The sequence below is a fragment of the Dunckerocampus dactyliophorus genome, chromosome 10, assembly GCF_027744805.1.
Source record: "Dunckerocampus dactyliophorus isolate RoL2022-P2 chromosome 10, RoL_Ddac_1.1, whole genome shotgun sequence".
NCBI classification, from domain to species: Eukaryota; Metazoa; Chordata; class Actinopteri; order Syngnathiformes; family Syngnathidae; genus Dunckerocampus; species Dunckerocampus dactyliophorus.
The window spans coordinates 21252809-21267391 of record NC_072828.1 but is presented as its reverse complement, the minus strand read 5'-3'; the positions used below and the strand labels follow the sequence as shown (position 1 = coordinate 21267391).

The 14583-nt window shown below is 41.7% G+C and overlaps 2 protein-coding genes across 2 annotated transcripts in view; one reads left to right on the top strand and one right to left on the bottom strand.

Annotated features, from left to right (window-relative positions):
* Positions 1 to 6094, bottom strand: part of ddah1 (dimethylarginine dimethylaminohydrolase 1) — a 73114-nt gene extending 67020 nt beyond the window's left edge. The window contains exon 1 of the mRNA XM_054789357.1: positions 5844 to 6094. Within this exon, the coding sequence (XP_054645332.1) occupies positions 5844 to 5870 (27 nt within the window). The 5' untranslated portion in view covers positions 5871 to 6094. The remainder of the gene's footprint in view (positions 1 to 5843) is intronic.
* Positions 6095 to 6970: 876 nt separating this feature from the next.
* On the top strand, positions 6971 to 9444 carry ccn1 (cellular communication network factor 1). The gene is made up of 5 exons (XM_054789603.1): positions 6971 to 7201; positions 7320 to 7539; positions 7740 to 8084; positions 8172 to 8374; positions 8479 to 9444. The coding sequence occupies exons 1-5, from the start codon at positions 7154 to 7156 to the stop codon at positions 8779 to 8781; spliced, it is 1119 nt and encodes a 372-aa protein (XP_054645578.1). The 5' UTR covers positions 6971 to 7153; the 3' UTR covers positions 8782 to 9444.
* The last annotated feature ends 5139 nt before the right edge of the window (positions 9445 to 14583 follow it).

Genomic DNA, 14583 nt, shown 5'->3' with positions numbered 1-14583 from the left:
TTCACCGTTTATCTGCCTCTAAACACGTTGAGTTAAGTTGATGCCAAAGACCTCAAGTATGGTCTCATCTGACCACATCACATTCTCCCAAGCCTTGTCTGAGTCATTCAGGTGTTTAAACTTCAGTCGGGCCTGCACATGTGCATTTTTGAAAAGGTGGGACCTTGCAGGCACTGCAGGATTTCAATCCATGACAGCAAAGTGTGTTATTAAGCTTAAGAGTGCTTTCCAAAAGGGACTGGACTAATTCGGTCAGAATTCTTGTTCTTGGATCAAATACTTATTCCCCTCAAATATAAATTAATTCATAGCATTTTTAAATGTATTGTATTTTTTTACATTCTGCCTCAGTTAGAGTAAACCTAGCATTAAAGTTCTAGACTGTCCCCACTTCGTAAGGGGGTGAACCTACAAAGTCAGCAGTACATTAATGAAATTAACACCTTGTTTTGCCTATGTGCAATAAATAAAATCTGCAATATTTGTCACAACTCCAGGCTATTATCATGAATGCCATGACAATGTGAAAGACCTGCCGTGATGGCTTGAGATGATAATGAAGTACTGCAATTTCCGGTGCATAAACCTCTAATTTTTTCTCACACTTTTAACCCTACAGCTTATACAGTGATGTGGCTAATTTGTAACTAAAAGAACTACAGTTCCCATGATGCTTCGAATGCAGCTTCAGGAAGTAGTGAATTGGGTGAGTGAAGTGGACGCTAATATCACATTTGAAGTCTTATGCAGCGAACATGTTTTGATCTGAAAAATCTTAAGTAAGTTTGATCAAGTGTAGTAGAATCACAACAGCTTCTGTTTGGACTGCTTGGATCGTGACAGATGTTGAAGTCCAATGAAAAAAAGCATCTCACGTCTCATCATCGCCGCTAGCAAGTGATGCTGAGAACATCAAGTAAAGCTAGGATTGCAAGGTTTATAGTGTCTTTTTTAATAGTGTGTCAAAAAATTAAAAAAATCCACTCTCACCAACAAGTTTCGAAATGCCGGACTACTGCATGATGAAGAGGACACCTCAAGCTAAAGGGCTAATTTACCTCGAGATGAAAGTGAAACCAAGAGTGACAACGAAAGAGAGAGAGAGAGAAACTGACAAGCGTGTGACGAAGGACTTAGGAGAGTTGTTCAACTCTGACACTGAAGAAGACAACTTTAGTAGCTTTAGGTCCCAGAAGGAGAATGAAGATGGCAATGAATAACTTTTCTGGTAGGATGCAGATTAACTAGCCATGCCACAAGTACTATTCGGCGCTGTTTGGGAAAAAAAAAAACAAACATTTATTTAATCAAAAGTTTAACAAAAATGTTGTGTATTCTAAATATCGCATGTTACGACGTGGACATCTGCTGCTTATAGACCGCTTATAGACCGGTAATATATATGGCTTATATACCGGTGAACTCTATAGTCCAGAAATTAGGGTAGATATAGGAATAAAACTTTTAAAATACGTCAAGGAGGTAAATAGTACTTCCTGTCCAGCAGTATTTGAGGTGTACATGAGGAGAAGTGTGTACTGAATGTGTTAGGAGGAAAGAAATGGGACTTAAAAGATACCATCTGAGGCAGGTTTTGGGCTCAGTGAAGCGGTCTGAATGGACGGAATGTTTCTTCAGGCATCCCAGAAGCACATTCTTCCACTGCGGGACCTTGGTTTGTCTTTTCTTGTTCCAGATTCCCTCAATTATCTCAGTCTGCTCGAAACATTCCAGGAGCCCCACATTCCTTTTTTTCCCACTCCAGCCAGGCTCACCAACCAGAGCCCCCCTGACACAAACACCTGCAGCCACCCAGACACCAGGACTCTTTTTCCATCATTCCTCATCATGGAAAGACGTGGCCCGAGAAGAGACCCCCCTCTCTTTTTTTCCCCCTTTTCTCTCCATGCTGAGGAATTTGGCTTAGTTAGATGAAGGAAAACCCTCATACTCCAGCACACCTGCCTGGTACATTGTGCAGCTATGAAAGCAATGAATGAAAGCAGACCCAATCCACCAGCTGTGGATGAAGCAGCAGAAACACTGCCTCGTATTTGTCTGATTCGATTATGATGAGATTCTCTCAATATAACGTGACATGCTTGATTACACAGGTGCATAGGGCATATTTAACTGCAAGCAATTGCACCGACTGCATTGATCCTAAAAGAGGCGGTCTATTTCCAGGTGATAATTAGGCGAATTAAGACAGCGTATCCTGAGGCATTCCAGCAGTATCGCCAGTTGCTTTGGATGCAAGATGCTTTTAAACAATAGAAATCTGAGTGAAATATTCACTGCAGACACGTTTCCTTGACAGGAAAGGAGGCGGTCACTTGTATTGTTGCACACTGAGCAGAGACATGCATGAAAGTGACCTTAAGGCTGACAACAAAGGAATGTCTGGAAAATGTTGGGGAAGTGAAATATAAGGACTTAAAAAGATTATGCAAAACTAGCAAGCAGGAGGAAATTCCATAGAGTGAAGACTCAATCGCTGAATAACTCCACTGAGATTTACGGTTTGACGTTGCGTCTTTGTAAATACAATTAAGGTCAGTCGATGTAAAGTCACGGCAGAAAATTCCATTTGTGACAAAAGAAGAGGCCAACATTTTGATGGGGGTTTTTTTTTGTTTCTTTTTCAGCAGACTGACCTGATTTTACAACTGCATTTTTTTCCTATTTCAAGTCCTCCCTCAGAGGTTTTGAGCTAGTGAAATAACATTTGAACGAATGTCCTTTTTCTTATTTGCATGGCTGCAGCTGAAACACTATTCCATATTTTGAAAATGTTATAGTCGTAAGTGAAATGGAAATGAGATGGTTTTAATTGTTGCGGTATGGTGAAGAAGATCAATTCAGTCTTTAATAACGTTTCTTGATGGATGATTTAATCCTGGATATTGGGGGGGGGGGAGGACACAAATTGAGTGTTATGGAGTGGCTCTGATATTAACTGTAATTGCATCCTGTGAAATGATTGCAGTGTAAGGCATTATTCATGTGGCGTTTGCAAAATATGCACACAATTTCGGCTACACGGATAACATTGATAAAGTACAGGAACATTTGGAAATTCAAAAGTTACATCCACCATCACACGCGCTATTTACTGTGGGAAGCGCCTTGAACGCCTTCTGTTTTGCTTCTAACACACATCAGCTGCAAAGCAAGAAGCTAGTCCATAGTTATGGGGCCAATTTCACCACATGAATGAATGAATGTTAATTATGTATTGATGTCTAAAAATCACATGGTGTCCAAACTGACTGTTATCACTCACATTAATGTTTTGTGAGTGTAACTATTTTTCATGCATTTAACACTGAACAGTGGCAGTTGCAGATTGAACACTGCAATGACTAAGCACGTTTTGAGTGAACCTCAACTTTAAATTATAACTCCCTTGGCAGGTTTTTAGTCATAATGTTGGGAGAGTACCTGGTTTCAAATCTCCGTTGGGCATCTCTATGTGGAGTTTGCATGTTCTCCCCGTGCGTGCGTGGGTTTTTTCCAGTAATCCAGTTTCCTCCCACATTCCAAAAACATGCATGTTAGGTTAATTGGCGACTCTAAATTGTCCATAGGTATGAATGTGAGTGTGAATGATTGTTTGTCTATATGTGCCCTGTGATTGGTTGCCGACCAGTCCAGGGTGTACCCCGTCTCTCACCCGAAGTCAGCTGGGATAGGCTCCAGCATACCCGCAACCCTAGTGAGGATAAGCGACATAGAAAATGGATGGATGGATGGATGGAAGGTTGGGAGAGTGTGGTTGGGCTCACCCTGTGATAGGGCCTCAGAGCTACTCAACACCTACTCAACAAAACAAGAGTGACATCAAAAGTTTTCTTGCATACAGAAAAGAATCCCTATCGTTGAAAAAAAGAGAAAGGTAAACAATCTTGAATGGCAGTGCCACTGCAGTTGCGCTTGTTGCGGTCCAATTTCCATAACGTGCAAAAAAAGCATGAGACTGGGTGGAAAACTGGAATAGCTTTTCAAGTCTCAACTGTTCTGAAAGTCAGATGTGGCACACACACACATCCATTTCTGTGTGTGTTGAGCTCAGATACACAATACTTATCCTGATAAGTTAGTACTCCGCTATCTTAAACATCCCATCAGAGCTGACTCAGTGATTCTGTCTCCTCTGCCCCTCCTCGTGTGTCCTTACTTGGTCATAGCACAACTTCCTGCTGCTCGAGGAGCCCGCAAAGAAGTGTTGCTCATACTCACTGCATACCAGCTATGACATCTATTCAGAACATACCACAGTGTAATCTGTTGTTTAAACATATCATTCTGTCCTGTTCCATTTGTCAACCACATTATGAGGAAGGCTTGGGACTTCCTGAGAAGTGACCCAGAGCTCTGCTATGCTCCTAATGCAAATGCAGTGTTTGCCTTTGCACAGATCTTAAAACTCTTGTTTGTTGTTTTTTTTAAATGTAGCCTGAAATGAACAACTAATTATGGAATGCAAATTACTGCAAGTTTGATTGCAACTCTATGTCCAAACATCATAAAACTGTATAATACAACGTGCCTCATATGTACAGTATATTACACATTCCAGCCCTATTGCACCTCCACAAAACAGACATACATGGAAGCTGGATTTCGGTATAAACGGCCAATAATTGATCAGGTTCAAAACTCAGTTTTAGGATCCTGACCACCAAATAAACAATGAGTGGTGTTCAGAATAGAGAGCACCTTTATTGTTAGTAGTGCATTTGCATTTGCATTGATACTCCTTGGAAATACAAAGCAGCTCACGCGCTTACATAAACACACCCCCTGTCCAAATAGACTACTCCTAGTGGTGGGCGATACTGCAAATTTTGAGGTCGACAACTTGTACTTTTACCTTTTTAATTTTCCAATATGTTTGCATGATGTTATGAGTTTGCCTTTAATTTTGAGATTACGATTCTTATCTGTATACATTTTTTAACCAGGAAACTTATTTGTGAAAAATTTAACAATATACAACAATATAGGACAACACAACAAACCAATAAAATTATTATACATGCACAATTATATTGGCTCTCATTCCAAAATATTCCTGTGTCCAATAAATTATTCCCTGACTTTAATGTCACATAAATATAACAATATCAACAATGTGACAACACGAACAACACAAAAACACACAGGTATTTGTGGAACTAAACATAAAAGAGAACAGAAAATTACATCACATCAGTATTGATCTGATACTGATACTAAAAACAATGGGTGATAGGGCCTTTGACATCTATGGGACACCCCGCCAAACCATTTTAGGGCTGGTGGAAGCTTTCATGAAAGACCTTTTTTCTAAAACAAAAAAAAAAACAGCAAAGCAAAAGTACAGCATACAGATTGTCTTACCAGGATGGCACTTTTATATTTTCATTAAATATTTACTTTGCGATTATTATAACTATACTACTCATTTCAAATTATATTGCATGTGTTTTACTGAAAAGTACATTATTTTACTAAAATAATCATTATTACTGATACTACCCTTGGTATCGATACTGTCGATATTTGGATCGATCCGCTCATCCCGACTACTCACATAGAGACACACCCCCAGTCTGAATCCGCACACAAATATAGGATTCGTGAGTCTGTTCATGTCAAAATAACAGCAAAATGCAAAATACTAAATGTTGCCCGACAATGTCAAACCACCGCAGAAGAAAAGCGTTTCTCAACCGTCCTCACTTTGTGCTGTAACGCAGTCATCTTACACGTTTTATGAATCGGTACTTTTTTTTCTACAACGCGCCATTCACACGGTGCGTAAAAGTGAGAAACAAAAGGGGGGAAAAAAAACTCACCGGGGGGCTCTTCAGCCGTCTCAACATGCATGTCACACAGAAGACAGGTGTAGATCCTGAAATAAATACTATAACCCTCTTGATCACAAAGTATTAGTCTCTCGCTCACAAACTCCACTAATATCTCTTGTGGGGAATTGGAGCACTTTGCTAATAACGGGACCTACTTTTTCTCCCGCTCGGAAACGTGATAGACAGATGGCGTGAAAAGTTCAAATTGCCCCGAGCAATGAATGCAAAGGAATTTCCCTGCACGAAGAACATATTTAACAAGCCTTTAAGATGTCAGGAATGCTTTGTGGTCTGCTTGCCAAAAGGGGGTGGCGGAGGGGATATGTTAATAATGTCGGCTACTGCCATACCAAATATGGTCATATTGTTACGTCTGAGTTCTGGTGCGCATCTGGAAGCGCTTAACTCCCCTGAATAAATGCACCGGAGAGCCAGAAATAGACTCCGTTAAACGTATTGCAGCCCACACCTTCAGATTCTCATGCGAAAAAGCTACTGCTATTGGAAGCGTTTCCATGGCGACGCCTTTATCAATGCAACGCTGTTGTCATCATCCCGTGTCTGCCCACTGAAATAACGCCATTTTTGGTCATGGTCATAATTTATTTGTTTCCGACAAGCTTAATGTCACGTGATTACATTTGCCACAATTCCACGTGTCTGAAAAGGAGTTTGTTTATAAGACTTCATGATGTCATTTCAATTTTGTTCACTTCCTGTGTTAGCGTCACCATTTTATATTGAACAGAAAAAAATAGCCAATATAGCCTTTACGCATTGAACTAATGATTTAGTTTGACAATATGATATAACAGTTAAATCAGAAATACCGAGTGACAAATACACACATTTGAGAAGAAAAACAAACTTTTTTGATCGGAAGAATTTGAAAGGGGGTTTATGATAAACAAGAAGGGAAAATGTGAGGCGGAAAAGTGTGTTCTTACGGGCTCCATTGGGGGAAAAAAATCCATTGGAGAGTGAGCGAGAGAAAAAAGCACACGGTTTAGACAGGGTGGAGCTTAGGTCTTGGATGGAAAAAGCGCCGAGAAACATTCCTGGCATAGTTTGGGAACAGTTCAGCAGGCAGCCCGGGGACGACGTCAGCTTCCCAGTAGAGTATAAAAGAGAGGAGGGTGCCGGGGCTCAGCAGACTTTACCGAGAGCTTCACTAAGCCTAGCTTGGACCTCTAAGAAGCAAACACAAAGAGGGGGAATACTTCACGTCCAACAAGACAGAATTTCACAACTTTTCTAATTCTGGGACAAGGATTCCTGTTGGCAAGATACTATCCAAGATGATGATGATTTTTGCTGTCATTACCTTTCTGGGGAGCATCAACTTGGTAAGTTGTTTCTATTAACCCCAAAGAAGCATATTCATGCAAATGCGAGTGAATCATCTTTCAGAGATGGTTATATTTTCTAGTCTTTAATAGGTGGTTTTTAATCTTGGTTCTACAGGTTTTCTCCTCTTGCCCGTCCATGTGTGAATGCCCCCTGGAGATGCCCAAGTGTGCACCGGGCGTCAGCGTCGTCCTGGATGGCTGTGGCTGTTGCAAAGTTTGCGCCAGGCAGCTTAACGAGGACTGCAGCCTGACGGAGCCCTGCGACCACACCAAAGGGCTGGAGTGTAACTTTGGGGCCAGCTTTGCTGCTGCTACAACTCGTGGCATCTGCCGAGGTGTGTAGAAAGCACTTGTGCATGTATTCTTCTAACAAATTTGTGTGTGGAATGTAGATAAAGTAGACAAAACCTCAAAGCACAATGAAAAGGGGTTTTCAGGCTGCCCAAAGTGATTCTTATCAGGCCGCAATGTCTTCTAACAGAAGAGCAGGGAAGAATAACATTCCTCTCCTGTTTTTTTTCTTTCCCTCTTGCAGCCAAGTCAGAGGGCAGACCGTGCGAGTACAACAGCAGGATCTACCAGAATGGAGAGAGCTTCCAGCCTAACTGCAAACATCAGTGCACATGCATCGACGGAGCAGTGGGATGTGTCCCACTTTGCCCTCAGGAGCTCTCCTTGCCCAACCTGGGCTGTGCCAACCCAAGACTGGTCAAGGTAGCGGGCCAGTGCTGTGAAGAGTGGGTGTGTGACGACGGCAAGGAGACAGACATCCTGGAGAAGATCTTTGGCAAGGACAAGATGACAGATGAGCTTGAAAGAGACCTGACCAACAGGAATGAGCTGATTTCAATTGTCAAGGGAGGACTGAAGTCGCTAGCTGGTGAGAAAAAATATATTTTACTTTCCATTTACATGAATATTCTGTGAGAGTCGAGGGTGCTCATTGTATTTCTTTTTTTTATGACAGCCTTCAGGCCACAAGCTGAGATCCACATGTTTGACAACCAGAAGTGCATCATCCAAACCACACCCTGGTCTCAGTGCTCCAAGAGCTGTGGAACAGGCATCTCCACCAGAGTCACCAACAACAACAGCGAGTGCAAGCTGGTCAAGGAGACAAGAATCTGTGAAGTGCGACCATGCACCCAGTCACTTTACTCCAATCTTAAGGTAAGCTTGAGCCCTTTCTGAACAATGCGATCCAAACACACTGAGAAGACATCACTTTAGGATGTGAATTCCTCACTAAAGCCCCGCTGTGTTTGCATTTGCAGAAAGGAAAGAAATGCAGCAGAACCAAAAAGTCCAGCCAGCCGGTGAAGTTCACCTACGCTGGCTGCTCCAGCCTGAAGAAGTACAGACCCAAATACTGCGGCACCTGCGTGGATGGCCGCTGCTGCAGCCCGCACGAAACCAGAACCATCCGTGTCAAGTTCCGCTGCGAGGATGGCGAGACCTTCAACAAGAACATCATGGTGATCGAGTCCTGCAAGTGCACCCACAACTGTCCCCATGCGAACGAAGCCTCCTACCCCTTCTACCGCCTCGTCAACGACATCCACAAGTTCATAGACTGATTGGTGAAGACTTTCCCTAACCCCTAAGCAAGAGAAGTGGCAGCCCAGATGAATGCTGGGGTGTATATAGGCCACCAAACAACTACCAGCTTCTTGTTGTAACTAGATTCCCAAGGAATTGTGGGCTTACATCAGGAGGACTTTATGAAGTGCACTGTTTGCTGTGACTACATCAGCACTCTTAACTAAGAATTGCTTCATATTAAGGGAGCATCTAAGCTGGCTTCGTTATGGAGCACAATGTAATTAATATTTGTACATTCATGTTAGTGGCTGATATCAACTCACTGTGTATATTTTGATCCTTAACATCAGACATGACCCAGACTGTAGACTTGTGTGTGCATATGTACATATGCACACGCGCAACATCAATTAGTGCGCCAACCCACAACTCAGCTTGTTTAACAAGTGTGTGGTTTCATGACTTCCTGACATGGGCATTATCGTTCATGTTTTGTGGCAGCTAGGTGAACTCCCTTCATGGAAAAGACAAAGCGAAACATGTCAAAGGATGAATGAATGTTTGTTTTTTTTAGTGTTGTTAATAATATTATTTATCTAAGAAAATGTAGCTACTTTATTTGGTTATTAAGAGTCATACTGGAATAAATTGTAAAATGATTTAATTTTATATGCTACAAATAAAGTATGTTTATTTATGAAATATGACACTGCCTGGCTGTGCTGTTTTCAAACTACAACACCCACAGGCACAAAGTTGTTATTTTCTCCGGCAGACCCCGGCACAAACTCTCAGACGAAGAGCAGAGTCCATCTCTTCTTATATAACGCAAACCTGGAGGCTCTCTGCTGACATGAGGTCACATTGGAATGATATCCTTTTATTTGATCTGGCTAAGCCATACACTTGACTGATTGTGAGCAGGGGAACAAAAGATTAGGTTACGACTATGAGAGTACGCCAGTAGTCTTAAATGCTGCTCTGAATGGGCTGGGACTTGACACTTTCAGATGGGTGTCCAAACATTTTCCAGCGAGGACTACATACAGAAAAATTAAAGAATGCGGGGGCCATGTTGATACATTTTCTGCATTAAAGATGTAAAACCAATCCAATCTATTTAAAAAAAAAAAAAAAGAAGCATAAACTTGTAAACACAAACACGGTGCATTGCCAAGTTAGATTACTTTTTTTAATCAAATTGACCTACCGTAATTCATTAGCAGTTGCCTTTTAAGGTGAATTACAGTAGCTCCTGGCACTCGAATGGCGGGGGACTGTTGTAAATAGTTGTAAACATCCCTTCAAAGTATGGCTGCAGTCTCCCTTAACAGGGGTTTAAAAAAACATTTTGACAGGGTAGAAAAAGGGTAACATTGCTGTTCTTGTGGTTACAGAAAGTTGTTTTGGCGCTACTGTACCAGTGTGTTGCTCCTGTCACATAAGCACTACATGACTCCCTTCCTCTCTCTTTGCTTACCTGAACTCATGCTGCTCTCATGCCAATGTCTCTTATTTTTATGACTCCTAAGGAAGAAAAAAAAAAAAGGTCTGACGGTGGAAGCTTGCACCTGGTGCTAAATACCTGCAGTGTGATTTGAACTGGGCTCGTGAGAGCTCAGGGGTAACGGCAGGGAAGGCTTTTCTTTTTTTTTTTTATCCAGGTATTGGGAGTGGCTCAGGAATGCAGCAGTGGCTCGGAAAGCAGACATCCTGATGGGCGACAGATGTTGGAAAGTATTTCAGAGCAACATGTTCACTTTAGCTTGGATGATTTTTCCAAAAATATACAAACACTGCCTTGTACTCACTTGGCTTCCACAAGACACGTTTCATCTCGTTGCAAGCCACTATAAGCAACTATTTCAATACATTCTTGCATGATTTGGTGCATCATGATCTCAGCATGCGCCCACTTAGGTTTTACAGATTGCTCACATGAAAGACTTTTCAAGTTTACCTAATCACAAAGATGTGTGACTTCCCCTGCTGCCTGATTTACAATCAAAACACTCCCAGAGTCCTGTTTTTGCTCTTTCGCTTCCTAAAGCACATTTCCATCCGTGTCCCCCGTACTTGGGGAAAGTGCCATGCAATCAGACTGTTATTTGTCTTGTTAACTAACACAATACAGCTAACCTGGTTATGTATCTGTGGCATTCCTTTATGATAAAAGTGCAGCAGTGAAGGCATAAATCTTTCAACACTGTCTTGTCCGGACAGCTCAAAATCACACTCATTGATCCACACAAACTGGGGATGGGGTTGGAGTTGGGTGGGGGTCCCTGTCAAGCATGCAACAACAACTTCCAAATGTAATTGCTCTCAGATGCACAGAAAAGCTACCTTTTCTCACACAGGCGCCCTGGCAATTAAATCACTCAGTGACTACCTCATTCCCTGAGCACAGAATATGTTTGTTTCATCATTCATCCGTCCATTTTCTATGTTGCATCATGGACGCGGGAGCATGCTGGAGCCTATCCCAGCTGACTTCGGGCGACAGGCGGGGTACACCCTGGACTGGTCGCCAGCCAATCGCAGGGCACATACACACAAACAACCATTCACACTCACGTTCATACAATTTAGAGTCGCCAATTAACCTAACTCATGCACTATGCAATACAGAGCAACCACGAAGCAAAAGAAGCTCAAAGATATTCATGATAATGCGCTGGAACCCAAGTCTATACTGTCAGGACTCTACTCCCTGTACTGGAGGGGAAGTGTGGAGCTAGACATGTTAAAAAGCACCATCTGCTGTTCGAAAAGGAAACGTACATTCTAGAAGTTTTGTGCCTTGACAGGCAAGAAACTTTATTTCATCTGCATTCTAACAAATGTGCAGCTCTGCTACTGCTTCCTTCTGTCTCACAATAGTGGAAATTTTATTTAAAAAAATATCCAGTGGGTCCTTGGCCTTCTCTGCTTGCCTTACCAATATCAGAAGCACTGACCTACATTGACAATTTGAATTCTAGTATTTGTTCCATGGTGCATGAAATCGTATTAATTTCTTCGCAATGGCGTACAGTCATGGCCAAAAGTTTTGAGAATGACACAAGTATTGGCTTTCACAGTTTGCCGCTTCAGTGTTTTGAGATATTTTTGTCAAATGTCACTATGGCATACTGAACTATAATTATAAGCATTTGGGCTTTTAGTGGAAGTTACATTAAGTTCAGGTAAAGAGTCAGTATTGACCCTTCTTTTTCAAATCACCACGGCGTGCTGTCAATTCACTTTTGGGCCACATCCAGACTTATGGCAGCGCAGAATTTACAGCTTTTTGTTTGTCCACCCACCTCTTGAGGACTGACCACAAGTTCTCAAAGGGAGTACGTTTTGGGAAGTTTCCTGGCCATGGACCCACAATGTTATATTTTGTTCCCCCGAGCCAGTTATCACTTTTGCCTCAAGACGAGGCTGAAAAAAGTATTGTTTGTCACCAAACTGTTGCTGGATGGTTGGGAGAAGTTGCTCACAGAGGATGCTTTGGTACACACGCATGTGTTCTTGGGCATTAAAATCGCTTGTTTTAGTGACGGGCTGGAAAGAAAACCTGCAGTGTCTCGACCCTCCATGGCACGAGTTTGACACCCCTGCATTAGAAGATAAAGGGTTAAGTGCGTGTCTTGCTTTATTATTAGTGGTACCGTAGCAAGCTGGCAGTTATGTACTGTATGTGTTAAGAATGCATTCTTTTAAAAGCGGCTGGATGGTGCGGTTGGTAACAACGCTGGCCCTTGGCAGAGTGTAACGTCAGGGTGAATGGCAATACAGTATATATACAAAAACATGTATTATTTTGTAACAATACTGGCCCTAACAGTGTCTGCCAAGAAAAAATGTGGCTGATTAAGTCCCCACTTAAGGCCCAGGTACAAAATGCACCGCCACTGCTCTCAACACACTGTCAATCTTCATTTCCCCAAGGAACACAACTACTAAACTGATTATTGACTCAAGAACAGGATGAGTATTGATGGGAGAGACAACGCAGGCAGGGTTTCATCACATTGTCACACAGCGACAAAGAGTTAACTGAAAAAATGGGCACAGAACAGCTGAGCCAATGAGGCGTTTGCAGCACTCTTTATGGCGTGTGGGATGTGCATGGCAGAAAATATGGTGAAACTTAACTTTATTTGCATAAGCTCCTATAAAATATTGTATTAAGTGACAAGAACGACATAGATTTTCCTCTATTCAATATTCTTTCTCTCACGTAATTGTAACTTGGTTTCTCTGATTGTGAAGGAACACATTGTTGTTAGACTGCCATCATTCTCCCTTGTCGTCATCTACTTAGCGCATTTTGAACAACTGATGTGCCATGGAAATAAACGAGTGGCAACAATGACTCAAATCTTGTTTCCGACTGGGGTTAACACAAAAAAAAGTACCACAGTAGTGTTTGAAGTAGATGCTAAGGAAGTTTTTGTATGGGCAATTAGGTTGTTTTTTTTTTAAATCCTCGCTTTCATTGCAAATCCTACACCAATTGAACAAACACAACATTAAGTAAATAATCTGGATATTGGTCAATTACATGGACATTTGAGGCCGCAGCACTATGATCACACAATCGAAACAGTCTTGACTGACCTTCTGAACAATCCAGTGTCCAGTCAAGGATTTTGGTCCTTGCAGGCTTTAACAGAACACGTATAGGTACTGTTGGTTTTCTATTGTCTATCCTGTTAAGGGTTACTAGTTACTACAGTAAATGAAGCCACTCTTATGTGCCCAATGGGGGGTACAATGTACCAGTACTGCTGCCCACCAAATCAGCATGAATTGCATGCAGTTAAACTTGTGAAAAATACAAGGAAAGGTCTAAATGTAATTGATTTCTTACAGTCCTCTCATAAAACAACCTCAGAATGACTTAACAGCACAACAAAAATATCAGTTTTTCTACGGTCAGAATGAGTCACTTTATAAGGGAACTGCTGAAACACTACCGTAAAACGAAATAAAAGGTTAGCTCTTTTATCCAGTTGGCAATGCGTCTAGACATTCCCTATGCAGGGCATGTGGTACACAGCTGAAAAGGCACCATTTGCATCCAACGCTGCATAATTTAGCATGGACTCAAAATGTTTTATCTATCCAAATACTGTATACTGGAACTGAGGAGGTCAAAGAAAACATCGCATATTTTCACACATTGTACTGTACATCACTAGTTCAGCAAAGTCTGAAATAAACATCTGTCTAAAGGTAGGTTGATGAATTTGAGGGGAGCACAAGTCCACACCTAAAAGCAAAATTAGAAATGTATATGGCATCATTCATGTAGAATGACGAGTCAGAAGTCTCTGGTCCATTAGTTGTCCTGAGAGGAGGGATGCACTCAGGTGTGAGATCATTGCCCCCGACTGGAAAAGGGTGGAATATACGTCATCACAGGCTTAGACATCAAAGAGAGTCAGTCAATGAGGGTTAACATCCAAAAGAGGTTAGCATTGGCTATGAAAACACATCTATAAACACCGGCCCCACCAATGGGCTGGACTGTTGGTTATTACTGGCACTACTGTTGTAATAAACTAACATTAGGTAAGAATACAGTATGTAGAGAGGCCACATGCGTGAGTGCATGCAAACCAGGGGACACCCGGGGGGTGTCAGAAACATTAACTTTTACTAGCTGATGGAAAATTGAGACTAGTGGTCTTACTTGACCAAAAAGAGAAACTGTTGAAACTTAAAAAGGTGATTCACTGACATGAGGTTGGTTTCCCTTACTTTGAAGTTCCATAACGCAGTGGAACCTCAGTTTTCATATGCCATGTTTTTTTTTAAAGGATTCAGTTTTCAACAAAAAT